Source organism: Mycotypha africana, assembly GCF_025528875.1.
Source record: "Mycotypha africana strain NRRL 2978 chromosome Unknown BDF20scaffold_8, whole genome shotgun sequence".
Classification (NCBI taxonomy): domain Eukaryota; kingdom Fungi; phylum Mucoromycota; class Mucoromycetes; order Mucorales; family Mycotyphaceae; genus Mycotypha; species Mycotypha africana.
The window spans coordinates 1,640,029-1,667,390 of NW_026515732.1; the positions used below are offsets into that span (position 1 = coordinate 1,640,029).

At 38.2% G+C, this 27,362-nt stretch overlaps 6 protein-coding genes and 1 non-coding gene across 7 annotated transcripts; 3 read left to right on the plus strand and 4 right to left on the minus strand.

Annotated features, from left to right (window-relative positions):
* Window positions 1-2,751: 2,751 nt before the first annotated feature.
* Window positions 2,752-3,488, plus strand: BDF20DRAFT_805005 (uncharacterized protein; the record flags this gene model as incomplete). Its single annotated transcript, XM_053076483.1, has 3 exons — window positions 2,752-3,040; window positions 3,098-3,240; window positions 3,312-3,488. Coding segments are annotated over 3 exons (609 nt in total), but the record flags the coding sequence as incomplete, so codon positions are not given.
* A 596-nt stretch (window positions 3,489-4,084) lies between these two features.
* On the plus strand, window positions 4,085-4,641 carry BDF20DRAFT_884189 (uncharacterized protein). Its single transcript, XM_053081850.1, has 3 exons — window positions 4,085-4,175; window positions 4,256-4,342; window positions 4,437-4,641. Exons 2-3 carry the CDS (start codon window positions 4,318-4,320, stop codon window positions 4,595-4,597), a joined length of 186 nt encoding a protein of 61 aa, XP_052934476.1. The 5' UTR covers window positions 4,085-4,175; window positions 4,256-4,317; the 3' UTR covers window positions 4,598-4,641.
* Window positions 4,642-7,047: 2,406 nt separating this feature from the next.
* BDF20DRAFT_978379 (uncharacterized protein) lies at window positions 7,048-7,733 on the minus strand (the record flags this gene model as incomplete). Its single annotated transcript, XM_053085096.1, has 1 exon — window positions 7,048-7,733. Exon 1 carries the CDS (start codon window positions 7,381-7,383, stop codon window positions 7,048-7,050), a length of 336 nt encoding a protein of 111 aa, XP_052934477.1. The 5' UTR covers window positions 7,384-7,733.
* BDF20DRAFT_824356 (uncharacterized protein) lies at window positions 7,438-8,935 on the minus strand (the record flags this gene model as incomplete). Its single annotated transcript, XM_053077882.1, has 5 exons — window positions 7,438-7,606; window positions 7,713-8,203; window positions 8,289-8,355; window positions 8,449-8,654; window positions 8,744-8,935. The coding sequence occupies 5 exons, from the start codon at window positions 8,933-8,935 to the stop codon at window positions 7,438-7,440; spliced, it is 1,125 nt and encodes a 374-aa protein (XP_052934478.1).
* A 2,801-nt stretch (window positions 8,936-11,736) lies between these two features.
* Window positions 11,737-12,021, plus strand: BDF20DRAFT_824365 (uncharacterized protein; the record flags this gene model as incomplete). The annotated part of the gene is made up of 1 exon (XM_053077885.1): window positions 11,737-12,021. A coding segment is annotated over one exon (285 nt), but the record flags the coding sequence as incomplete, so codon positions are not given.
* A 9,083-nt stretch (window positions 12,022-21,104) lies between these two features.
* Window positions 21,105-21,177, minus strand: BDF20DRAFT_t122. The gene has a single exon. It is a non-coding gene; the product is annotated as a tRNA-Trp (tRNA).
* A 5,041-nt stretch (window positions 21,178-26,218) lies between these two features.
* BDF20DRAFT_824067 (uncharacterized protein) lies at window positions 26,219-26,410 on the minus strand (the record flags this gene model as incomplete). Its single annotated transcript, XM_053077856.1, has 1 exon — window positions 26,219-26,410. One exon carries the CDS (start codon window positions 26,408-26,410, stop codon window positions 26,219-26,221), a length of 192 nt encoding a protein of 63 aa, XP_052934480.1.
* Window positions 26,411-27,362: the final 952 nt, after the last annotated feature.

Genomic DNA, 27,362 nt, shown 5'->3' on the forward strand with positions numbered 1-27,362 from the left:
CATATAATGCTGGGCGTTGATCCTTGAAATTTTACTTCAATAAAGTCGCCAGCAGCACTGAGAGAATCGTAGATGCTGACGATCAGTCAAGTAAGAAATCTTAGATTTGCCTAGAATGTAATAATTAGCGGATCATCTATAGCGCCAAACTGAATTTGCTTACTGCAATTATCATCGGAGCTAGCGGTAGTGGAAGTGTCAACGTTATTGCTGGCTAGTTGAGAGGGTTTCCGAGCTACCGCAAGTAGTGACTGCATTATCCAGTTAACAACTGAGTATCGGAAGACGTCAGCGCCATGAATGACGTATAACAGCATATTTCAAACCCAGAATTAAGGACTGTTTTCTTTTACCCATGTAAATTTCAAAAATTTCCCAGATTATTGCATTGTTTTCTTTCCTTTTTTCTATCATAACTTAGAAATATACATTTTATCAAATATATAACATCATGGAAGATGGAACTTGATCGATAAAAAGGTGACGAAAGGTTATTGTTTGATGAAGGACTTGAAAGTCAAACGATTTCGCTGTTCCACTCAGTTTTGCCGAGACTCGATGGCTATCCTTGCTGTGACACATTCCCTTGTCCTGCGGTGGCAAATGGTCACATTTGTTGTTGCTTGGCGACGGACGTCCCAAAACTGATATTGCTTCCATATAACGATGTTACGATTGAAAGATGGAACTTGATCGATAAAAAGGTGACGAAAGGTTATTGTTTGATGAAGGACTTGAAAGTCAAACGATTTCGCTGTTCCACTCAGTTTTGCCGAGACTCGATGGCTATCCTTGCTGTGACACATTCCCTTGTCCTGTGGTGGCAAATGATTACATTTGCTGTTACTTGGCGATGGATGTCCCAAAACTGATATTGCTTTTAATCATTTTCAAGATTATGGACGTTTGCTTCGACGGTAATACTCTTTTTTATGCACATTACAGTAATATTATAATTTTTTTTTATTTTTTTTTCATTAAACTAAGGTGTAGACATGACTTTTTGTGGTCTTCATGGTGCTAGGAACGGCGTTCTGAGCTAAAGAAGCAAAGGCATGAAGTGAAATCTGTATCAACGACACCAGAACAAACTCTCTAAGCCCGATCCCCAAGCCTATTGTACTTCTAGCCTAGTGTCCATAACTATTGCACTTCAAATATTACTTGTCAATACTGCTTATAAACTTTTCTATTGATCTATTGCCCACATAAAAAATTCTATAAACGCAAATTACTATTATCAAACCTGTTTTGCTAATTTTTCTTGAGCCTGCCTTGTTTAAGTTCATTGCATAGAGTATGTGGCTCGAATCGTGACATTGCTAATTTCGCTAATTGTTAAATGACCACATCCAGTGAGCCAGTTAAATGTAGTTTGCCATCACCGGGCATTTTTGCCACCTTCACTAACAAATATCGCTATTTCCGCTTTCTACCCGATATCCGCGCCTGAACAGGCCCTTTTTTTACTTGGCATACTGTTGTGAATCTGTCAGCGTAATGACCGATGAAACGAAGCAAATAAAGAAACGATATCTCTTATACCTAATTCAGACTCGGCATCTTTAACAGTAATATGAGGGTCACATTGAATGCTTAGTTTTGTTCTGGAAGAGTTAGAATAGTACATGTACTTTGTACGCACCACAGTCGCTTTTGTCGTCGAGCTGTTGTATATCTCTTTATTGAATATAATTTTTGTCAAGGGACATGAGAGCTTCATTATTCAAACGAATTTGAAGCAATGGTAAACCATGTAATACCGTTTGCTAAGGTATCAAATGACTTTTAGCAGTATATAAATTTTCTTCAAGACTATAACAATGTATATCAATTGCTTCAATACGATTCAGGAGGGCTTAGGAATGTTATTCAAGCTATTCGGCTTTCCTGAGGTATAGACTAGGAGAACCGTACGATTACAATATCTGGGTTAATGTGCTATCAAGGCGACCTTGATGTAAGATGAGCAGTGGCAATGAATAAAATACTAAGAACATTGAAAGGGTTATTTAGATAATGACGGAAGATTTTTGATCAGGATCGAATGCAAAGCAGCAACAGGATCACCGTGATGTGCCGAGCGTCCAAGTCTATTTATCTCATTCGCGAAAGACTGGATTTCTCACTTTACATTTTCCATAAACCTTGTATATCAGACCAGGCATAATGTCTACAATATGCTCGACGATGTCTTCTCTAGTTTACTTTGGGATCGAAATTGGTTCACAAACAATCCCCTAGTAAGAGATTACATATCCCTTTTCTCTTATCCGCTTTCTCTTCTTGCGTTTTGCCTTATATCTGCTTCGTCTCAAACTTCAGTTAATGACATTCAATGATATTCTAGAAATTCACGCGACTCAGTCTGCACAATGAATCGGCCTAAGGTATCTTATCCACCCCAGGGCATAGGTTGTTTTTGAGTGTTTGAAGTTTACATTCTGAGCGCTGTAAATGTTCCCAGGAAGGTCTTCTATCCCTTCTAATATTCTGCGATACAGTTCAATGGGAAGAAGGGGGTTAAGGCCGTTTATACAAATCAATTCTCTCTAAGCTACTGTGATGACTTATAAAGTGAATTTATATTTAGCAGATGAAAAGCTCAACATTGATCAAGAACAAATAGATTATGTTGAAGAGTACTTCCGTTTTTGCCTGTTATTGTTCAAGAAAAATAACCTTTATAGACGCCTCAGTGCTAGTGAATCAAACTTTAGCCGACTCTTAGTATGGCCCGCAGTCGAAGTTGCAATTGATTCAACTGAAGAAATGGTACTTTTACCCGGGGAGTATATGTTAAAGTCTTTTCAAGAGAAATACAAGGCGGATGGTTGCATCATTGACAATGAAGATAATGAAGTATTCATCCTTGAAATCTCCGGAAAGCTAATGCTAAATGAAAAGTGGAAGTATGGGTACGACCACGTAAAATGTACGTTCGGTGCATTGACGATCTTCAACTCTGCTTATAAGAAATACTTTTTTGCTACGGAGGAAACTGCAACGAAACTCCAAATTCCTTATTTGCATGCAATGGGTAAAGATATTTTTATTTATGATTTAAACCAGTGACCTCATCTAACTTAATGAATAGAGGATTCGTTACATTTGTGGGTATTGGAGCTTTACTCCAATAAGTTATATATCTCCAACAAAGCATTTAAATGTAAAATTCCTGAATCAATGAAAGATACCAAGAATATTCTTGCCATGGGCAATTTACTTTGGTGCTTGAAGGTATCCAAGTAGTATTATAAAGTGCATTCGAAAAATCGAGGAATTAATTTCTCGAAAATAAAATAAAATAGATGAAGTTGGAAGGTGCCAACATTGTTTTGAAGGCAATGAAAGAAGAGCACGACAGTTATCAAGTTGGGAGAATGCTTCGCGGCGATGACTCTCGCCGTTCATTGGTTGAGATGGTAAATGTTGATATCCAAAAGCCTATAAAGGGCGAAGGATATGGTGTTGTTTTACCAGATGAAAAAAACGAAAATGAGTACTCTGTGCATTTCACTGGCACAGAAAAAAAATAAAGTTATAATTATCTAAACACCTTTGATGTCTATTGCAAGAGCAATTATGAGATAAGCAACTTTATTCTGAAAAAGATAAATCTCGGTTTCAGGGGTGGAAAACACTGATACCTCCATATAAATAGTAACAAATTTTTGACATAAATGTTGATTCAGCCAAAAATATTGCTTCGAAACTTGAGGAAAACAGATGCTTCGTCGCTGGGTCTGTCAATATCACTGTGGAGGTAACAAAAAATGATTCACTCAGAGGTTATCATCACTATATTCTTAAACATAAATTGACAAACAACGTACATTTAATGCATTATTATATAGGCCGATGTAGACCATGCCATTGCTAAAACATTAGAGCACTTTTCTTCAAAAAAGCTAGGGGGTGTTATTATAAGCAATGGTATTGTCACCAGCGACAATAAGTGGTTATGGTCCAGATCAAGTTTTGACAAGCTATGCGCAGTTTGAACATGTCATTAGAGTCAATTTACTGGGCGCGTACTGAGTTGCACAAAAGGTTTCCGAGATATTGCTGAAAAATAATTCATTTAATAAAGATGGTGAGAGAGGTGTTTTTATAACTGTTTTCTCTATTTTGGGGATTGGACGGCCTTTTTGTATGTTACGGTACATCGAAGGGTAAACTGATGGAAAGAAAATAACGCATAGTTTCATCATGAACAGTAAAACTACTAATACTTTTTACAAATTTGATGTAGCTGGTCTTACGGGATTGACTCTTCCATTAGCTAAGGAGCTCTCATCCTTCGGTATACACGTCATGAGTATAGCGCGTGGCGTATTTAGTAATGTTTTTATTCGTCCATATTCACCGCACTCAACCGCTTTTTCACAGCTTTCCGTACTTATCTTTTCTGTGTGTGTAATTGATATCATTAGATACGCCCATTGTGGACCGCTCGAATAAGAATGCGCCTATAGCTCTATTTCCTCGACGCCTTGGAGAGCCAACCGAGTTTGCAGGCTTAGTTTTACGCGTGATAGATACATCGATGTTGAATGGTTCTGTGGTCAGACTAGATGGTGCATTGCATGTTTAGATACAGTTATAATCATTTTTTTATTCTGTTCCTTTGAAACAAAGCTTTACCCTTAAAGATAATTTTAAGCTACCAATGCATCTACTGTGAATGAAATAGTTGTGAACTGTAGTCAAGCAAATCTCTGTTGTATACAATAAATCTTTGAGGAACATCATGAGAGATGAGTAATGATATTGCTTTGCAGTTTTGTATCTTTTTTAAATTTAAATCTCTTTTTTGTTTGCATCGATATAGTCAGAAGGCTCCTTTAGCCATATGACTCTTAAGTATAACAATTATAAACAGACACTGTGAGTGAAACGAGCTATCAACCACTTGAAATCACCGTAACAACAAGTATAGATGCTTTTAGGAGAGAAGTGAATGAATGAAATACGCATCGTGGTTTCCATTAAAGACTCGGCTATTATATAAACTGAATAAATCTCCACTCTAGACACAACAACGTTTTCTCCAGAAAATAGTGAATAGATATTTTGTAGGCAAGAAAAAGGTATTCAATTGGGTTTAGGTATTAGCACAACTGCGCTACAACGTTTCCTAAAACAGCAAAGTCGTTAGTTATGGAATGGTACGAAATGGCTAAGTATCAGTTTAATGAGCCAATATTGCAAAATTTTCGTTTAAAAACATTTCAGCTTAACCTTAAAAGTATGGTATTCGACGCGTTTTTAGATAGCAAATAGCATGTGAAAACAATACAAGAAAGCTCAATGAGATCAAATTAAGTAGAACTTTATCGACCAATTTAAAATTACAGAGAATGAAGGTATCTGCTGCAAAACTAAAATATCTTTTTCATATTGCGGACTCTACAAACTGAACAATATTTTTCCTCGTGGAGTTTACGCATCTACCCGGTAAAAGTATCCATGGCTTGATCCGGTGACATGTAATCAACCTAATTTCCCGTACTAAGTATTATGCAGTACTGCTTACAAGAAGTAGTATCAGCTAAGAAGTAATATTCGGGCGTGGTACTTACAGTAGCATTTATTTTTCTAGCGACAATTAGGAATGATGATCTCTTACAACTCGTAAACGAGCTTAACATCTCATACGATGTTGTCAGCTAACACAACGCTTATTTACGGTACTCATTATACTAGAGTTAACGTAGTTTCTCTACTATATTGCATATCTTTTTCTGAATAAAATGGATTATATTTATTGACTTTAATGCGGGACATTGAGTCTAACGTGAATTTGAGTCTGGATCACTTGAGTACAAATCTCTTTCACGTACTAGTTTTTGAAGAAAGTATTTTGTGAAAGGGTTTAAAATGTCTATGGAAGAACAGTTAGTTAATTAATCCATAAATATAATTGGTGTGCATCTATTACCTCTATAAACAACCACTAGGTGAGCTTGGCTTATTATATCTTTCATACAAGTTCTTGCACCTTTTTTCTTCTATTCTTGAGGTGGTGACAAAATGTGAACTTTGCCTGAAGCTAATGTGGACCAAATAGTATGCATAATTGCTTTACCTTGGAGCAGGCATCCATGGTTCTGGAAGGAGTGTCTTACTAGATTCGAAGGCTTCCTTTCAGTAAGGTCTCCGAGAAGCTTCTCTTCTTTCAAATCGGTTTCACTACTCTGCACATTGGCTTCATTTTCCTCTCGTCCGAGCAATTACTGGCATAACATCATCGACATCACACTGACAATAATTTCGGGTATAGCATCAATATCTTTGTCGCATAGAGAAATCTGGTTCATATCATAGTCAATGTCATTTTTTGTTCATAATAGTGAGGAAAGTGCTTTCTATTGATTGCCCCTTGTGTTCTCTTTTTTGGTATGTCGGGATCTATTCCACTTAGTAGATGGTATTAATTCTCGAATATGATTAGATTGCATTGTCGGTATGTTTCCTGGCAAGCGTGGGAAGAGATATCCTTGGATTTTCAAAGTGATAAAAGGTAAAGTTTATTCTACGAGCCTTGCACAGTTAACAATAAATTATGCTATCCGGGCCGAGTTAAATTTCGCTTTCGCAGGAGCAAAATTTGTCCTGTGAGTTTTCGCTGCCTGTGAATAAACAATCTCATTTTCAGTTTTTCAGTTCCTGCAACGAATCGATTGAAAAGGGAAAAATTAAATAGAACCCATAATGATAGTTCAGTATCCATTGTAATTGAAAAAAAAAATAGAAAAAGAAAACCAAAAAGCTTATACATGAATGATCAATATGTGATAAAAAACAACAAACTTGGTTATATAAATATGATGGGTATGAAGATGATGGTGGGTAAGTTGAAGAACCCGATTATTCCATCATTGACCGAACCAATGGGCCGGGAGGTCGATTCACGTTTAAGCGTTCTTTAAGCAATAGGTTCTCAACTTCCTCTGCTTGTAAAAGTTCGAGCTATAAATGTTTAAATAAAATATTTGTTAGTATAATGAAATTACCCCATGCAGCAATCATTATCCATAGTCATCATCCAGCGTCCGTCTGCCTTACATAAAGAGTCGCCAATAACTCTAAAAACTCCAGCAACATCAACCTATCATCCCAGCTTCTGGGTAATTGTGCTGAACGCATTTCTATATTTTTCCAACGGTTCTTATCGTGAATCGTCGTCTTGCTTAACGTCACTTGCGTTTTGATGATTTGAAGGCCGTAGGCACCGAGTTTCTTAAACGTTTCTAACGATGCATTTTCATAGTGTGAAGCCTGCCACCTCAAAGAAGCGACATTGCACTCGAGAATTTTGAGTGAATCCTCAAGACTATGGGTTGTATGTTCTTCAAGCATCCCACTATAGATTTTCATACGAAAGAAATTGGTTATCAGTTTATTGTATTCGTGAGTTATCAAAAATAGTTGTTATTTTTTTGCTTTAGACCTTGACGACTCCACAACTACCATCTCCATATTATCATGCGTTTTCAAAATTCCCAAAGCATCAATATATCTTGCAGGCACAGTGGAACGACCGTCGTAGTCCCCATCCTTCAAATACAGCGTTTTAGTGGCGTTGTACTTTGCTTCGCACCTTTGATAATAGTAATAATAATGATAATAATAATGTCAGGAACAAGTATTTTTCTCTTTTCATTATCTTTCTCACGTCTTATTGAACAACTTGCTGCTACACTTACCACTTAAATTCAATAAATTTGGTAATTTTTGACAAAGCCAAAAGACCAGGCAATACAGCTTCACAAAAAAATGTTCTTTCGTGATTCATCATGTGCATTGGTGGGGTTTGCTGTACAAGATGGAACGTCGATAGTGTATGCTTGCAAATACTCAAGAAGTTCTTACCTTGTTCATCCATGTTGGCTTCACTTTTCCAATTCCAAAGGTGACTAAGAAAGTCATCGTATGAAACCTTACAAAGTAAGGAAACCAAGCCGTCAAACAATCCAAGAATACAGAGGGACGAACTATTGATCTGTTGCTCTTTATTTTTCTTGTATTCAGTTTCACACAAAGGGTCACTTATACAATACTGAGTGCCAAAGACGAATAATTGATTAAGTGTTTCAAGTTCAGCTTTGCGCATTTTGGGCATGTGCGGCCGCTCAGTTGATGTACAAGGTGGATCGAATATGTATCTGCTAGGTCCTTTACTTACAGATATAGAGGCCTATTACACCACTCGCAGAATTAGCAGCCGGTGCATTTTGTATAGCGAAAAAAAAAAAAAAAAAAAAAGAAAAAAAAAATCTTACCGATGGAGTGGTAGGCGTGGTAGGAGTAACGATATTGCTGTTGGTAATATTGGTAACTGGTGATGATCTCTGTTAAGAAGGAATAAGAATATGATATTCAACGTGGTAATAGTGAATAAATACTTCCGAAATACTATCTTACTCTAACAATTATTAAGACATTACCTTTTTATTTACAACATTAAGCTCACCATGATTCGTAATAGTATCAGCAATTTTATCGGCACGAACTGTTATTGGTAGTAGAATATCAGCATCTGCATTGTTGCGAGCAGAATCTTGTCCTTCATTTTCGCGTCCTTTTTGTTCTTGTTCTTGCTCTTCTTGTTTTTGTCGCGTATTCATGCAGTTCATATTTCTCAAATTCTAGAAAAAAAAAAAAAAAAAAAGACAACCATGAGTACTATAACCTTCCTCTTTTATTTTTCTTGTATTTTTATATATACCTCAATAACCTCAACAATTAATTTTCCCTTTTTTCTGAATGTTGGTTGTTTTTCACAAGCACTGTCAACATTGCGTCGCATGTCTTCCAATAGAGATCCAAAAGAATCATACCGCTCCAACTTATCGTAAACAGAAATAGCTTCCAATATGTCCCAGTCTTTTGGAGCAGTTTGGAAAAAGTAATCGATTGGTGTTTTCATGATAATGTGTTAATAATGAAAGTGTGTCGAAGTAACTATGGAGACGAATGAAGATGCCTTTATAGTAATAGATTTCCCCGCTCTTACCCCTTATTTTTTTAAACCGCGTATCATGGAATAACATGGCCGATTATTCGATCAACAATGAACACAACATATACCGAACAAGAAGTTTTCGAATTGTTTTGACGTTTCAGAAAAGAGGAACAAATCAACCATTCAACCTGCAGAGAAGATTAAGAATGATTAATGGGGATCGCTTCCTCTTTGGACAAAATCACAAAGCAAGAATATTATAATGATTTAAACGTTACAAGAGAGACAAGAAATACCACCACGAAACCTGGACCGTGACTGAGGAAATCACAAGTGTTTTCTACCAAAACTCAAACAGTTCTGATACCATCTTAGTCGTCAACGCACGTTATAAAGAAGCAGAGATTAGCCGCTTGCATGGACGAGTAGCAAAAGGGGTTTAGGAATAAACTACTTACCATTAAATTAGAGCAACTCTCAACTGAGAATAGCCTCCGCCCTCAACTTCTGGAAGAAACGTTGGAGAGTAACAAATGCTTTGCAATTCATGCCTGTATTCAAGATAAACAACTTGATGCAGATGTCAAAAATTACGCTATTAGGGCACACAAACTACTACCGAGCCGCAAACATTTGGAACAAATAGATTCAAGTAACAAGCGAAAAGCTTTCAACCAAAAGTGCATCACCCGATACAGTGTGGTTTATCTGACAATATAAATAGTAATGAAAAAGACAATTCAAAATAACCAGGCACAAAATAGTATTTGATGGTTATTGAAATGTAAATGAGTTGTGTATTTATATTAATACAGTCAGACATACGGGGATGATAATAGCTATAACAGCTGACTGTATACCCCCCTGGGACGAAGCCTGAAAATCAAATGAAAGGGTTTCAAGGAATTCAACAAATTAATACGGGTTTGATATCGGTTCAGCTCTTGTTTATCAGTAAAGTTAGGATGTATTATCTGATGTTGGTGATAAACTGTCGATGTTGTATTTAAATACAACATAGCCCCCTTGGTAGACAGAAGTGTACCTTAAATCGAGTCAGAGATGTATTCATCATAGCAGATAAGGTTAGAGCAGTAGTTAGTAGTATACAGTTAGTCAATAGAACCCTGTTTAAAACCACATAGGAAAAAGTAGGAAAAGGCTATTATCTACTCGGGATGAATTGATTAATCTCTTGTCTTGACGATACGCGTAGAGAATCTTGTGCTTAGAAAAGCTGTGCGCGTATGGATCACTTTAGAATCAGTGTCTCGCTGGTAAGTATTTTCGGAAAGTGTGTTAGTTTCGTTACCAACTATTGTATCTGACGATAATAAAAAGGTAGTTCAAAATAAGCAGGCACAAAATATGATTGATGCTAATTGAATAGTAAATGAGATGCGTACTCATATTGCATTCAATCGAACGTACGGAGAGACAAATGATAATGCTCGGAACCAGCTATAAATCCGTAATGATGTACTTCGGGGTAAAGACAGGAACGAATCATGTGGAAGGTTTTTGAAGAATCCAACAAACTTATTCATATCTGTCATCGTTTAAGTTCATGTTTATCACCATTATTTCTGTGTCATTTGCTATTGATAATAAAGGATCTAAATTACACCATGAATACAACATAATGAAGCCGATTACCAACAGCGAGTACTCCGTGCAGCAAATCAACAATACAGCAGGGTGGATGAGCTCGCGCTAGATATTAAATCGACTACGTACTGAAACCACAATAGAGAAGCCGTATTTTTATGGGCAGACAGGCATTCAAAAAAACCATCTTGGAGAAAGGGGACATGAAGCCCCAATCTTCAGCAACAACAGTTGCAGTTCAACAGCCGTAGAACAAAAATACCTTACATACAGCCATTATACCAGCACCTCCACTTCTAATTATGAATTACGTCAATTCTGCGGATGGATTTCTTACAGGAAGTTGACTATACCACTTTTTTTTTCCTACTGAAAAACTATAACAAGTTACTCGTGATTACTATCAGTAATTCAACATAAATACAAAATATGATTCTCTAGAAAATCGGCTCAATTGAGGAATCAAAAGAATAAAATTACTGTGGGATCAACGCCCATATCAACGAAACAATACAGAAATTCTTGAATAGGGGAATGGTAGAGATATCACCGACCGAAAACCGACAATTCCTTTTAACATCTTATATATTACAGGAGATGATGAAACTAAGACCAATCATACTGGCAAAGACCAAGAATGAGAAGAATTAGGTAACGACCAGAGTAAGGCATCAACTAAAACAACTGGCTTCATTATCAATTACAAGAAAGTATTCTCATTTCGTCCAAAACTCAGACGTTTTTAGGATTTGTATTCAACAGCAAGAGTATGATTAAACCAGTCTCGTCACTAAGACTGTCAATTTGATGTAATAATTTGACGACATTGCTTCCCAAGAAAGGTATAGATGAATAACAGGTTTGTTGGGGGAAAATGACGTCTATGATCCCGGCAATAGCGAGGCTTTGTTACACATCCGCTACCTACAGCGAGACTTTTCGAAGACGCAGTCGAATTGGGAAGCAACTTGCAAATTTTCAAATACCAGCCTTCAAGAATTACATTGGTGGGAAGCGTGTACAATACAAAAGAACGGTTTGCCAATCCAGAAAATAATTCAAAAGACAAATTTGAAGACTATAATTCAGTAAATGCATCCAACAGCAGCTGGGGAGTGAGTTTTACAGCTTTCAAGATTCCGGAAGGAAACCCCCAATCAATAAACTTACGAGAGTTAAAAATTACTTTTGTTTGCACTCGTGTATCATGCAGTAAATGGGAAAACTCGATCAAGATTTACTCAGACAACATGACTGCCTTAAAGTATATGGCCAAATCAGGTGGGACTATTTCAAGACCTAGCGATTCATATACAAGAACTATGCATTCAAGGAATATAAACACACAGGCAGACAGACTAAGCAGGTTAGGAAGCCACTTCAAGCGTCAGCAATCCCAAAGAGACTGCTCAACCGTATACAGCAACAATAGGGAAAATTGAAGAAAGATGCATTCGCAGCAAGGGCTACTGATGTACTGAGCTATTCTCACCAAAACCAGCAGCCACAGCAGTCGATGCTCTGAGACAAAAATGGTTACAACAGGACCGTATTTGTATCCAGTGGGAAGACTGATAGCTCAAGTAGGAAAGAAACTTCGAAAACAAAGAAATAAAAAAGCAGTTCTAGTCACTGCTCTGGCTTTTTTTTTTTTGACATTTATTCAATAAAAACGGACGTCAGAAGTAAAAAATTAGGAAGGGTATCTTGGTCAGATAGGGACAAAAGGCCTTGTTGATGGTTAAAAGCTTATACGATAGACGTGCCTCAGCTAGGAGATCAGCCTGTGCCCTCCTGAGACAAATCGACGCTCTTAACAGTAATTTGTAAGGTAACCGATGATGATAGCCGTTGGTAAACATTTTCAGTGAACCAAGTGTCTTGACTAATAACGGTAAACCAATGATACTCCCATAGAGTTTCCAAAAGGACACCCAACAACTTAGCATGTAGGGTTCAGTATATTCATCAGTATTTGGCAGTCGTAAATTAAGCAGGGTATGCATAACATCTGCTGGAGTTCTTAGTACATTGAAAAAAGAAACGTGATCCAGGGCTTTTACCCAGTATGAGCATTTATCAGGGCAACGAACAATAAAGTGATAGTCATCTTCGATGGGTGCCAAACACAGCTTACACGTTGCCGAAGGCCATCGTTGTGGTCTTATACGGTGCAACAAAGCCTAAGTACTTATAGAGTTGCAAAGCAAACGCCACCAACAGGTGGTAACTTTATGTGGTAGTCTTAACGACCAAAACACCTTCCAAATCCGAGGGTGGCAAAAGCCCGGTGGACATATATAAAGAATTTGTGGGATGCATAACAATGATAGTGGACCTGTTAACTTCTCCTGAAGGTAGCGCTGCAACCCGAACTGCCTCAGTATAACCAATAGTGTAAGTGTCGTGATACCTTCTAGTTGATTAGATGTAACCATGTAACTTCAATAATATTTAAACAAGGCAATATCTCTGAAATAATAAACGACAGCTTTTTCTTCCGAGTTTCAAAAATATCCAAATACTTTGTGATCCTCGTAGCTTTGTGCACGACAGTAGGCACTTTTTTTTTTTGTTTAAATTCAGGTTACAATTTTATTATTTGATATGAATTCAAAAGGGCAGTAGATAAATAGTTAAGTATTTAAATGTGAGAAAGGAAACATTAAGGTGAGCTAGTACGCATATGGTATATAAAGTTTCGGCAAGACAGCTAGCCTGTAACTTGCTGGGGTAGAGGCTCTCCACTTTGTAGAGTGATCTTAAGGGTAACCGAGGACCGAAGCCGTTGTAAAGCGTTGTCAGTAGACCAAGATTCGACATTAACCATCGTGTACCAGTGATATTTCCATAGAGTTTCCAATATGTTGCCTACTAATTCTAGTGTATAGTTTTCTGTAAAAGTATCATCGTTTCGTAGTTTCAAATTGAGCAAAACATGCCATACGTCTTTAGGAGACCGTAAGACATGAGAGAGAGAGAGAGCTGAGACAAAGCGGCTGACCAAAAAGACCATTTCATAAGGCAGCCAACCACAAAGTGAAAGTCATCCTCAATGGAGGCTGGACATAATTGACATGTAAGCGAAGGCCAAAGCCGAGGACGGAGACGATGTAAAGATGACTGAGTGCTTAGAGAATCACGTAACAACCGCCACCAACATGTAACGACTTTATGAGGCAAACGCAAAGACCAAAAAACTTTCCAAACACTAGGATGACAAAAACCAGATGGGCAAAGATAAGGAATCTGTGGGATGCCAAGTGTAGCGGACGGACCTGCCAGCTTCTCTTTCAGCTACCGCTTTGACCAATACTGCCGTAAGATACCGCGAGTCAGTTTGATGAACGAGAGTGCCTTAGTAGCACTGATTTGGATCCTCCAGTGGTTGCATATAGGAGCCCAGTGAGATGCATCAATGGTAACTATTTGAGAGGACCGTTGAGAGGCACTCGTGAATCGCATGTGAGGCGGTGGGACATCCTGTAATAAATCTTGATGCATGAACTTTTTGAATAGAGGGCGCCATTCAAAGGGAGGGTTATCGTGTTTTAGCAGCTTGAGTACGTCACCAGCCATATTTTGGTAAGGCGCGCCGCCTCGAAGAAAATTGGTGAATTGATTATAAGGGTAGGGCCAAGAGACAACGTTCGCCACAGTATAACATAACAGGATTTGGTTAGTGTCATAGTGATCAGCGGATATGGTGGATTGGCAGACGCAAGAGCAGAACGTAAGGGAGTATCGGCTAACCAACGACCTGGCCAGCTCGAATGTTCCGGAAGAGCCGGAAGCTCTGTCAGGAGTCTGGTCAAGATGGATAAAGTCGGAAGTTGTTTGAAAAGAGGTAGCAGTGTTCTAGAATACTGTAGCCATGGCAACAAGGAGCGTTGACCTGTGCAGAGGTACACACAGTAGCCTATTAAGGGTGTAACAAAGTCACTGGCGGTTTTTGGTCGAAGTATACGCTGAACAAAGATAAGCTGAAGGGCTAAATGTTTCTGATGGATGTTAATGATACCTAAGCCGCTATGATGCTTGTGTAAACATATGGACCTCCAAAAAGGAGCTGGACGGAATGATAGAATAAACTTACGAACGACAGTACGGATTTCATTCAGCCAGTATTTTGGAACCGGAACTACTCGTAACAAATGCCAAATTTTGCTAGGAATTTGTGAATTAACCACTAAGGACAAGCCTCGGACTGAGAGACCGCGCTCCTTCAACTTACTGCAATGGAGCCTAATGACATGTGTGATACGATTAAGGTACGATTTCAATTGTTTGGGTGACGAGTAAAGTGGATAGCCCAAATAGCGAACAACCGAAGCACTATGTTCGATGTGGTATTTGATGCCTTCCGATTGAGCAATGGTAACCCAGGAGGAGCAGCTTTCCCCAGACAGCGAGATAATATCGGTCTTCTTAATATTCACCTTTGCATTACTTGCTGCGCCATACAGTGTCAATAGATGCCCCCAAAATAGGCCATTCTTCGGGAGAGGACAAGAAGACCTCCAAATCATCAGCATAACTAAGTAATTTGAATACAGGCGAGCAATGCCACTGAATAGTATCATCCTCCCCTGTTTCCGGGTGCTTAATAATGGGGTTTTAGCAATGGAAAATTCCTGTGTTTTAAGAAGAAACAGCGATACACCTTGTAAGGGAGAGACTAAAAGAGTACGGAGAAAAGGTTCGAACGTTAGATTGAACAGCAGAGGGGAGAGAGGATCACCTTGACGTAAGCCGCGACCTTGCATCAAAGGCCTTCCTAAAAATCCATTGATGGAGACGGAAATTGCGGTTGAGAAGAATAAGGACGATAAAGCGGGAATCAAATGTGTGGGGAAACCGAAGCATAACAATACCATGCGAAAATATTGAGGATGGACACGATCATACGCTTTTTCTTGATCAAGCATTACAGCCACTGCAGTAGCAGCACGAGGATCAGTACTTCTTCGAAAGTTGTCCATAATCGTCAGGTTGACCCAACCGTTATCAGAAATCAAGCGATGTGGCATAAAGCCTGTCTGATATGGGTTGATTAAACTTGGTAGAACGGTGTTGAAGCGATTGGCAAGTAACTTTGTGAACAGCTTGGCATCCGAATTGATTAGTGACAAGGGTGGCCAGTTGCTTAATAATGTGGGGTCACCTTTCTTAAAAAGCAGTACCATTCTAGTTTGCTTCCACGACACAGGTATATTGCCATGTAGTGCATCGTTTAACACCATCAAAAATAAGAGCTTGGCCTTAGGGAACTTAGTGAATAAGAACTTGTATACTTCAAAGGGCAACCCGTCTAATCCTGAGCTTTTAGCATTAGGAGTGTGTTTAACGACATCAAGCAAGTCAGCGGCTGTAAAATCAGCCCCCATTGCACTAGAAGTTTGTTCAGATAATTTCACATCGTCTGGAATATTTGCCAGAAGGGAGTCACGTGCAGCTAGGTCAATTTCCTCAGGTGAATACAAATGACTATAAAATCGGTGAGATTCCTGCAAGAGCTCGGGAGTAGTTTTCAGCATCCGGCCAGTAACACTGCACCGTAATGCATGAATGGTCTGCTGCATTTGTCGTAACTTAATGGCCCGATAGAAATATTTTGTATTTCTTTCCCCTTTTTCGTGCCACCGGGTAGCAGATCTGAGTAATACTTTTTCCATTTCATCTTTGGTCTCTTTCTCCAAGGTAACATTCAATTGTTGGATTAGTATTTGTTGGCGTGTGGCATTTTGTAGGTGACTATCCGCAAGCAAGTGCTAAAGCTCCTGTTGTATTTGATGAAGATTCCTGCTTCGTCTCTTTTTGAAACCATGAGAGAAGCTTTCACAGATATCTTTCAAAGCGCGCTTCAGACTTTCCCATTTTGTTTGTGCAGCTGTGTCATTAAGTGATTCAATCGACAAGAAAAAGGAGTTGATAACATCTGTCAATAGTGTAACAAAAGTATCATTTCGCAAGAAGGAAGTGTTGAAGCGCCAAAAGTCGGGGCCAAGATCGTCCCTTTCCGAAATCAGATCAATTTGCAATAATTGATGGTCTGTCCAAGAGGAAGGTAAGTAGGTTTGCTGAGGATTGGAAATACGAGGCTGGTGAGCCTTGTTGCAAAAAATGTAGTCGATGGTAGAGGTATGGCTGCCACGGTGGAATGTTGGTTTACTGTCCGAAAAGCAATTGTCAAAGTTTATAAGCCGTTGATGCCAAGAGATGAACCGAGGATCATCACATCGATCAATAAGCTTCAGCAGAGATAGATTGAAATCGCCAAGTAAAATAGAAGGTGATTCATCAGGCACAGAGGTGGCAAAAGGGGAGGATAGAAACTGTTCTAGAAAGGGCAGTCTGTTTGCGGATTGTGCAGGACCATAAATGTCGAGTATAGAGCATTCGATTTGTTGTAATACTTAATTATATATCGTAGCCCTGATACACCGTTCATCTAAAGAAACGGTAGCATCATGAATTGTGAGGTTCCTGTTTAAACATATGATAGCACAATGTTTGGTGAAAAGCACCGAACAATGTGGAAATAAATAAGATTGAAAGTAGTTACAGTGACTCACAAAAATGGCTCAATGTTTCTGCATTTTGCGGTTTTTTCACTGTAGCTAGACAATGAGTATTTTTAGCTTAATTTTAGCTATACGACAGTAAAGAGCAATACCACAAGTACTATTGGTATAAGTTTCGTTGACATCGCACCACTTCATCTGCAATTAGGAACATGAATTGTTGCAATGTCGACAATCGGGCATTTTGCATAAATTCACGAATCACTAATGAACTTCCAAAAACACAAAAAAAAATGTATTTTAAGGGCCAGACAGTTTCGCATATTGTATTTCGCATAATGAAGCAGCTCTATGTTTCATTTTTTCCCCTGAAATTCCCTTTACAACTTTCATTAGATTCCATCGACTACCATTACCCCACATTTCAACTACATTAACACTAATTGCAACATGAGACCTATTCCTTACGACAAGAAAATGGATATTATTTCCAGACTGAATGGAAACGATTCTCACAGAAATATTGCGAAGTCTCTGGGCGTTTCGCGTGCAACAGTTGACAGAATTGCTACCGATCTTGGATGTGCATCTAATGGCAAGAAGGGCAGACCTGCAAAGATCAGCGCATTGCTCGGTCGAAAGATTGTTAGATCTTTCTATACTGGGCAATTTATTACTGCGGTTGAGGCTGCCCGGAACCTTCGAGGACAAGGATATGAAATATCTGCACAAACGATACGCAGATTCCTCAAATCAGCCGATTTCGATTCGAAGATCAAAAAGTCGGCATTGCCATTGACTAATGAACGTCGCAAGAATCGGTTGAAATGGGCAAAGGCTCACAAAAATTGGACGGTTGAAGACTGGAAGAAGGCCGTTTTCAGCGACGAACCCAAAATAAATCGTCTAGGATCAGATGGAAAGACGTGGACGTGGGTCAAAAAGGGAGAACCTCTCCAAGCCCACAATGTCAACTACGCTTATAAAGGAGGTGGAGGAAGCTTGATGTTGTGGAGCTGCTTCACCCAATATGGACCTGGTTTTATTGCCAAGATAGAGGGCGGGATGGACGCGCAGTTATACTGCGAGATTCTGAAGGGGGACTTCTTGGAGACCCTAAAAGATTATGGCCTACAGAAGAAGGACATCATCCTTCAGCAGGATAATGATCCTAAGCATACGGCCAAAGTAACTAAGGATTGGTTCAGAAAAAACAAGGTAAATGTTCTTGACTGGCCTTCGTACTCCCCGGACCTGAATCCAATTGAGAATTTATGGTTCTACTTAAAATGCAAGCTTGCTTCATACGATAGTGCACCGAAGAACCTTGGGGAGCTTTGGGAACGTGTAGCCGATGTTTGGTATAACAAAGTCACCCCCGAATTATGCATGAGGCATATAGAAAGCATGCCAAAGAGAATCGAAGCCGTTATTAAGGCTAAAGGGGGCTGGACGAAGTACTAGTTTACATAGTTTCTCTTTTACAGCAAATAAAAGGAACAAAAACTTAATGAAATTTGGTATATCTTAGCTTTATCGGTCTACCACCATATATAAAAGTCATGCACAAATTAATGTAAATTATGTTATTACAAAACTAGGAAGATGCTCTTTTCATATATGTAAACGTTTTACTAGATTGGTACAGAGATTACTGTCAGTATGAGCAGAAGAAGTACAAATTATGCAAAATTCCCAAAACATTGAGCCATTTTTGTGAGTCACTGTATGTTGTTGTTCTGTAAGATGATCTTGAAGATGGAAGGCTGAAACTTCCTGTAAACATAAAATATCTAAAGAGAGGGATGGGGATTTGAGATAAAAACATTCTTTGAGTGTTTTCATTAACATCCTTGAAAATACTACGGGCATTTAAGGATGCGACGTGCACTGGTTTTTACTCATTACCCTTACGGGTGTTCGAGGTTGTGGTGTTGGTGGTGGTAAAATCTTGACGGCTAGAAGAGGTGTGATTTAAACGATCAGAATTACGTTTAACAGATCTAGTAACAGGCGATTCGGTAGACATAGCGGTAGTGGATGAGCGACGTAAGATGGTTTCAGGTTTACTCGTAGAAATGCTGTCGACATCCATTGATGATCGAATCTCTATAGGGGCATATTTAGAAGCAGCAGTACCATCTACACCTCGATCAATGGAAGCAGCGAGGGTAGGCTCGACGGTGGGGGTCTCAATCATGTCAAGATCATTGCTCAAATCTGCTTCTTCTGATTGTGTGCTCAAAGATACGGAATCAATAATATTCTCATTCCTATCCGTAGCGCAAGCATTGTTTTCACTCAAATTTGAAGTCGTTAGATCGTCATATACCTGGAGATCTTCCGCGAAAGTCGTTTCTTTGATTGGTGAAGGAAGAAGCTCCTCTTTAACTCTACGACGGCGCTGCGTGTGGCCGGCGCCACCACAACGAAAGCAGATAATTTTTTGCAGCGCAGGACAATCTTTTTTGACATGGCCAGCTTCACGACAATAATAGCAAATAGGTTGAGCATCCTTATAGCTGGCAGGGACAGTGATATCCCAAGCTTCAAGGTATAACATCCTTTGCAAATCTTGATACTGTGCTTCAGTATCTGTAATTTGGCGGTCCAAAAGGACAGATACATCTCCTTCAAAGAAACCATGGTTCAAACGCTGTTTGATTTGAAGTATCCATTGATTCCGTGAGTTTCTCGATCAGCATGGCACGTTCGTCACTGACAGGTAAGGTCAAGGTGACCCGACAATGGTCATTTGCTTCTGCCTTATCTTTATAAGGCACAGCTGTATATTGAACACCTCATGGGTGAATCCAGATTCAAGCGCCTGCTTTGTATGCGCGTCATTGATTTATCCGTTGCAATAGCAAAGTATTAAACGAGCTTAAAAGATACTGTTGTTATTTTATAATGATTTGTCTTAGATCATAGTGGTTATGTCTCAGTTTTCTTCAAAGAGTGGATTAGTTAAAGCATTGATGTGGATACATCAGTCATCCTTAAATTTGGTCTAAAAAATCAAATCTCCACGAGTGCGTTGCCTGTGGAGGGAAATTGGATTGAAATAATTGCCCACGACAGGGCCAATCTGGTCCACTACACATCTAAAGGCCTCTGACTGGTGGCGGAAGTAACGTGTCATGATCTGTTGAGACAACCCTGTCTAGCATAATGAGACAACCTTGTCCAGAAAGATGAGACAACGACTTAGAAGCAACTAGGGTTGCATACACTCATGGGTTTTATGGTTAATAACATACTATCACTGGAACACATGTCTTACTAACTTAAATATAAAAGACCTACTCCTCAATGAATGAATAAAGGATAACCTCTTTTGGCAGTCTCGTTATTTTTACTTTGATTGTTATTATAAGACATAAATCACATAACGGCTCGGGATAGAGAAAATGACAGCGCCTGGCTGGATAGCCGTGTTAACTATGCCATGCACGCGTTGGGACCGGAGGTATTCGGCCACTTCGCCTTCTTCAAAAAGTGTCTCCACAGTGTAAGATTCTTTGTTGCCCTGGATATCGTATCTACTGCGAGGAACTCTGGTCTTCAGGCTATTAATCACAATGGTTGACCAACTAGTCCCGTTTTTGGTCATGGCTACACTCGTCATTGCAAGATCGAGTGTTGAGATCGATAAGGATGGATGCCCAGGAGTTATTAGAATGCGAAATCTGACTGGTCAATTCAAAAAAGTGATGAATTGACAAAAGAAACACATGTTTAGGGACAACAGAGTGTCGTGCCTCAAAATATTGAATACTAATTAGTAATCTTATGTAACAATGTAATTGTATAAAAAGATCAAGAACACAAAATAAAGAACAAATCAATCTTTTCTCTCACCTTAAAAATAAGTCCAAACTAATAAGTAATAAGAAGACCCTCCACAAGACAAAAATCTATATTACTAGGCACGACAAGAGAGGCAACCGCAAAATAAGCATTAGAATTACACGCACCACCAAAACTGTCAAAACAAAAAATGAGGAGTAAGAGAATTGAACTCTTGACCTTCAGATTTGGAATCTGACGCTCTACCAATTAAGCTAACCCCCCTCTACAAAATTGCCACGGAGCGTAGAATACTAAAAAATTACATTAGCAATATTGGAGATCGAACCGGAAGAGGAGTATGCTGGACCGGACACCCCTAAAATCATGCTCATCCTCTCGTAAATTCTTATTGGAAGCGGATGTTAAATAATAATTCGTTCCTGAACTCAGATTCCTGATCCCGTATAAAAGGATAATCGACCTTTTTGATAGTTGGGGAGCCTTTTTAGACATAGATTTATATCTTTGAATTTGATTTAGAATAAATAGACAATCTTAGGTTTAGTTTTGGTTATATATTTATTTTAGTTAGTCTTATTATCATTTATTTGAGAAACATTGATTGAAACTGAATAGAAACTGATTGAAAGAACTGAATTGATTGAAAAGACTTTCAATAATTTTAATAAGACAACTCTTGGAAGAAAATACCAGTCTCGGCTATTAGAATTCAAGCGTAAAACTACTATATTATATCATCAATTCACGAACTAGCACCGCAAACGTATCAAAATTTGATATGGTTTAGTTAAAACATGGTTCGGAAGATAAAATTTGAACGCAGAAACGAATATGATAGGCTGGAGACTGGGGACTCGTAATTGCTCAGTGGAGAGATCAGGTTGTGAAGCGGGAATTAAATGTAGAATAGTTAACTGTATTTAAATGTTACCTTGATTGAAAGAATAAACAGGGCCCTTCTCCACATTAACAATACTTTATACTTGTCGTATTTGAGGGTAGATGATATACAAATATTAAAGATATAATTCACTTTATGAAGGATAAAGATGAATTATATAATATTGCAAACCAGAAATAATTAGAAACTACATAAACTCTAATATATGAGTACCGTGAATTAAGTGTTGTGTTTAGTTGACAGCATCATATGAGATGTGGAGAACTCGTATACAAATTATACAAGATCCTCACACCTCATTACTGCTGAAATAATATAAAGTAGAGTAGGAAACGAATATAGAATAAGTGATGATTCTTATACGAGATTAGCTACCTCGTATAGGGCTGAACAGGTTGTCATTTAGGATATATAGTTTACTTATTTTGCTATAATACGTTACTATATGACATAGGATATATAGTAGAATTAATATATGGACATGCAGGATATATTGATTCAACACCAAGGTATAATAGGTTATAAGTACTATTCTCTGCCTTCGGCATAAAGAATGATTACAAGATAATAGTTTGTGATCGTCCTTTACAATAACTGTTCACTCAACTCAAACACCACGCACGAATACCATTTTCCTAATTAATACTATTTTCCTGCAAGCAGTGCTACATAATAGTTAGCACGGGAAAATAGGTTAGTTGCATGATCACTAGATCAAGCCATGGATACGTTTACAAGTCCACCCGCTCCGGGTAGATGCGTAATCTCCTCAAGGGAGAATTCTATTCTTTTACGGTTCAGAAGATGCACGTCTTCTTTGAGTATAATAACTCAGCTGTCAGTTTCTAGGTTCCGCAATATGAAGAAGATATTTAAATTTTTGCAGTAGATATTTTTCTTCCCTTGGAACTTAACTTGATTCAAAATAAAGACCTACTAGTTTGATCTCGTTAACTTTTTATTGTTTTAACTAAGTGATATTTAACTCCCAAGTCGTCAAATACCACAATACTAAGTTGAACCTGGACTCTTGAGTTCCAATCTAAGTTATATACATAGCAAACTGATGCGTGGCATTAAAAATTGTAAGAATTCGCCTTGCGAATTAATAAGTTCCACCCGTAATAACCCAGCAGTCCGGCGCAAAATCACGTATACTATTGAAGACAAACATTTAATACGGACTTATAAATGTTACTTACATAACTACATAATCAATATACATATTTGTTGGATCGGTAAGATCAAAATAAAATAAAAGTAGGAAATAAACAAGTGACAAGTCTGTGAAAACTCTGGAAGGTTCAAGTTTATTTCTTTCTTTTCAAATCAAGATGAAGTTCGTTTAGATGAACAAAATCAACTCGTATTTATATCTTTTACGGAATGTGTGGTATTCGCTAGCTTTAACTACAATATAAAAGGTAAAGAATAACACAAGAGAAAATAAACACGAAAGCTTAACGAAATCAAACCACCGTCTTTATTTCTCTTTCCAAAAACAAACTCAAGAAAAAAGAAAAAGAAAACTAAAATTACTGCTATTAATAAAGACTTATTGTGTTTGCTGTCTACGAAATGATTGTATCGGGATCTATAGCTGACACTGATGTATTATGGTCAGATAATACTCAGTGAATCAGAGGTTTCCGTAAAAGAATAGGTCTTCCCTTTAAGTGGATAATTACTCGTCCATCCCAGAGCGGATTGATTTGTAATGTGCTATCCTGGCAGATCCAGGGCGATCATGCAGCTACATCTATAATCCAATATCTATCGGCCACCAGTTGTGTAGCTCAGATACTGTGGGAATGATTATAGATGTTAGCTAGGAAGAGATATTCGTGCGTGGTGTTCTTTTGATTGCGTGAACAGTTGTTGTATTAATAAAGAGTGATTGAGCCTTTTTATCTCCAACCATACTTTATTTCCGGAACAGGGAGCAGTACCGCGACCTACTATATTCTGGTTGTTGAATCAATATATCCTACGAGTACATATACCAATTCTGCTATATACCTAAATGTCATATAGCCATAGATAATTTAAGTAAAATATATTTCATAAAGATAACCTGTTCAGATCTTATGTGAGGTAGCTAATCTCACATAAGAATTATCCTTAATCCATATTCTTTTCTTATCCTATCTTTATTTGTTATACATTTGATCTGAGGTTCAAATGTATGCAATCGAACACACCGCTTACCAAACGGGAACGAAGAAATGAGCAGTACTCATATCTGAGATCAAGTTTTATTTTACATTTCGTTAGACGTTTTGAGTGATTTACTCAATATAATATATTGCCATCTTGCCTCAAATACGACAGAATGGGTATGCAGGCCTATTCACCATGGACTATGTTAACTGATCTTGTAACTTGAGCTAGTAACCAGGAGAAAGGACCAATAAACACCAGCGACAGGGGCACCGAAAGAGAGTGACGTGTTTGGTGAGATAATAACTACAATACTCGAGTACGTACAACCAGGTAGAGAATACATTCTACCACGGTCTATCTATATTGCATGTAATATAGGTTATGTACAACATAGAACAAGATAAAGGCCTAAGTATAATAATCACACAATAAGCATCTGAACCTGAAATTAGTGACTAGCATACACGTCCTCAAATAATATAACTCCCATTAAACCTCACAGAGTAAATAATCTTTCTACTTCATCTGAAGAACAATAAAGACACTTAAGTTCATAGTCATCGACTTACAACAGTTATCGATTTTAATTAAGCAAATACAACAGAGAGCAACAGAAATGTGTAACTCGACCTTTACTGGTCGGACTTAGTGGTAGCGGTCAATATAAAGATTGCCCTATAGGACAACAAGTGATTGGGTATGTATACTGGTTCTGAATGATATTAATAGCGTCCATTATAGGAACCAGTAGAGAAGAGGATATAATCGACATGGGCATTCAATAATTACCATAATCGTAATGAAGATTATAAATTTACAATAAAGTGATTACCGAATCTAGTGTACCTCCTCTACGACCTTTAATAGGTGGAGTCTGGAATAGATTAATGTCTGCGGAATAGCAAATAAAGACATCTCTGTAATGGCAGAGATCTATTGAGTATGCTGAAAGATCCTTGCCTGGAGCGAGACTAGATGTGGTGTTAAGAATGCTCTGAACAGATAAGTTACAACAGACTGGGTTAACACTTATGAAAGATTTATTAACGTATTAACTGAACACAGAACAGATATAAATAGGTAAAGCAGATAAGACAGATCAAAACACTACTGAACTAAATATGAATCTGGGATAGTATTTTGTGATGCGTCTGAAACGTATCCAACGAGACAGATGGTCATTACAATCTCACTCTATAAGGTAATAGCTATAGAGGCTAACAGAAACTGGATAAGTCACCTCAATCATCAATGTAAATTATAGACTGAAGTGCCAATAGATCATGCACGTGAAGTAACCTGCCATTTAATTATAACTATCAATAACGAAGCGTACTTCTGTTTTATTATGTAATATTCAGCAGTGATATCTTCATCGATACAACATAAATATACTTTAATAAATGAGCTTTCTTTCATATAACAATCTTATATCTTAGTTAAGAAACAGTACAACAAAGTCTATACTGGAAAACCAACCATAGCTATTTCACGGACTACTGCTCCTGACGTGTCATGTAAGCAATTGGCGACGAATATAAAAATAGAATGGTAAGACCACTTAACCAATGTCCGCTTACTGACAGATCATTGTGAAAGAGTGAATTATTATTGAAGTACTATGTACTGTGGATATGTAAACCTCATATGTAGCATTTGTAGATCATAATTAATATCAGTCGCTGTATTTCAACTGTGCAGATTCTAGAAGAAGTCTAATCTCGTATTATGGCTATGGTTACTCCTAATGTCATAACTCCGATCATTATGTAAGAACTCTGGCTCATATATACAACAGCCTTTAATTAAGCACCTCTTCTCAGCAAAGCGAAATTCTGAGGTGAGATTCCGAGAAAGCAGCAATTAACAACATGGGATGTCAACATCCTCATAGCATACAAGAAGGCTTCGATTATCTTCGACAGCAGAATGTAAAGGCAGTGACCTACTAGTCGGCAAAAAGATCACTCAAGAGGAGCGCGACGGGAGGTTGGTGTTACCTATAGCCCTGAACAGAAGTTACAAAAAAAGGATAAGAATACTGTTTATTGACACAAGAATAAAATGTAATATCCAGGAGGAACAGATAAAAACACTAAAGGTATTAAGATTGAGAGGCAGGCCATATTTATATACTTACCAAGCGAATCATCTCTAATGAAAGGCAATTCACTCATTACACAGAACTATCTCCAAGTCAGTTACAATTAACGACAATTCTACTCTTCTACCACGCGACTATGTGGTGGCATATTGGAAATCGGAAGGTTGCAACATCGAATTATTACTTTGAAGCAGAAAAAACGCGCCGCATATATCTGTGCCCATTCCAGATTTCCAAAAGAAGGCGAGGTCGAAACTGTTCCAATGGAAGCAGTTGAGGATGATATTGTGTACCCAATTGGAAAGAACATACTTTCTTTTTGGCATATCTTTGAATCAAGCATAAAACTACCAACTCAGTTCGATCAATCACTGTTGCGAACTGGACTAAATCAGCTATGGCGAAAATTGGCATCAACATCGACAGCTATAATCCCATCCTATACACGCTACTGCAAGTACATAAGCACTAGAATCAGGTCCTTCTATCCAAGGATATCAAAAAGCCCGTAAACTGGAGTTTCAAAATAAAATATTGAACAAAACTACGATGAAACATAACTTTTATTGAATAGCTTGAAACCCAATGGACACACAGAAACTGCATATCAGAAAATTGCCCTGGGCAGGTCAAAATACGTGATGGAATTAATAAACCCTGAAAGGGGACTGGGGAATCGGCATGCTGTTTTATGGGTTGAGTGGGGAGTTGGTTTAACAAATGAGAGATGGAGTCAATGACAGTTGTAGGAAGTTGCAACTACGCTCAATAAAGCTCATTGGGAGCCAAAGAATGGGATCAAGAGAAATGTTAGGGCGGCATTGGTTCATTAACTTGTGCTGGACGCTGAACGGATGGCATCTAAGTTCTCTTGACGATATGCTTTGATGGCCTGGTGTAAAGCCTTCCTATCTCGAAACGGTGAATGCCTTCTCCAAATTAGTGGGACTTATTTATCTGTAGAAACTTTTTAAGCCTTATGTCTAGGGGAGACAACAACATTCATTGAGGCGAGAACAAAATGTACGAGGTTTTCCATGACCAGCCCAAACCTCTTGAGCAATATGTTACATATTTTTAGCCCATTACATCACACAATTACATCGAATACTACAATTTTTGCAATAGAGTATTTGATGGCTTCTTTCCCTCCTGAAATAGCGCTCTACATCGGAATTTCAAGCTATGATAGTGATCATCACCGGTGGATTTATATACCTTTGACGTATTCACCTACGCTATTAGGTGAACAATTTCAGACTTGCACTTTCTCTAAAT

Coding starts and splice junctions, on each gene's coding strand:
- BDF20DRAFT_884189 (XM_053081850.1), top strand. CDS start 4,318: ATGAGTATAGCGCGTGGCGTATTTA. Junction 4,343..4,436: donor TATAGCGCGTGGCGTATTTA/GTAATGTTTTTA, acceptor TGATATCATTAG/ATACGCCCATTGTGGACCGC.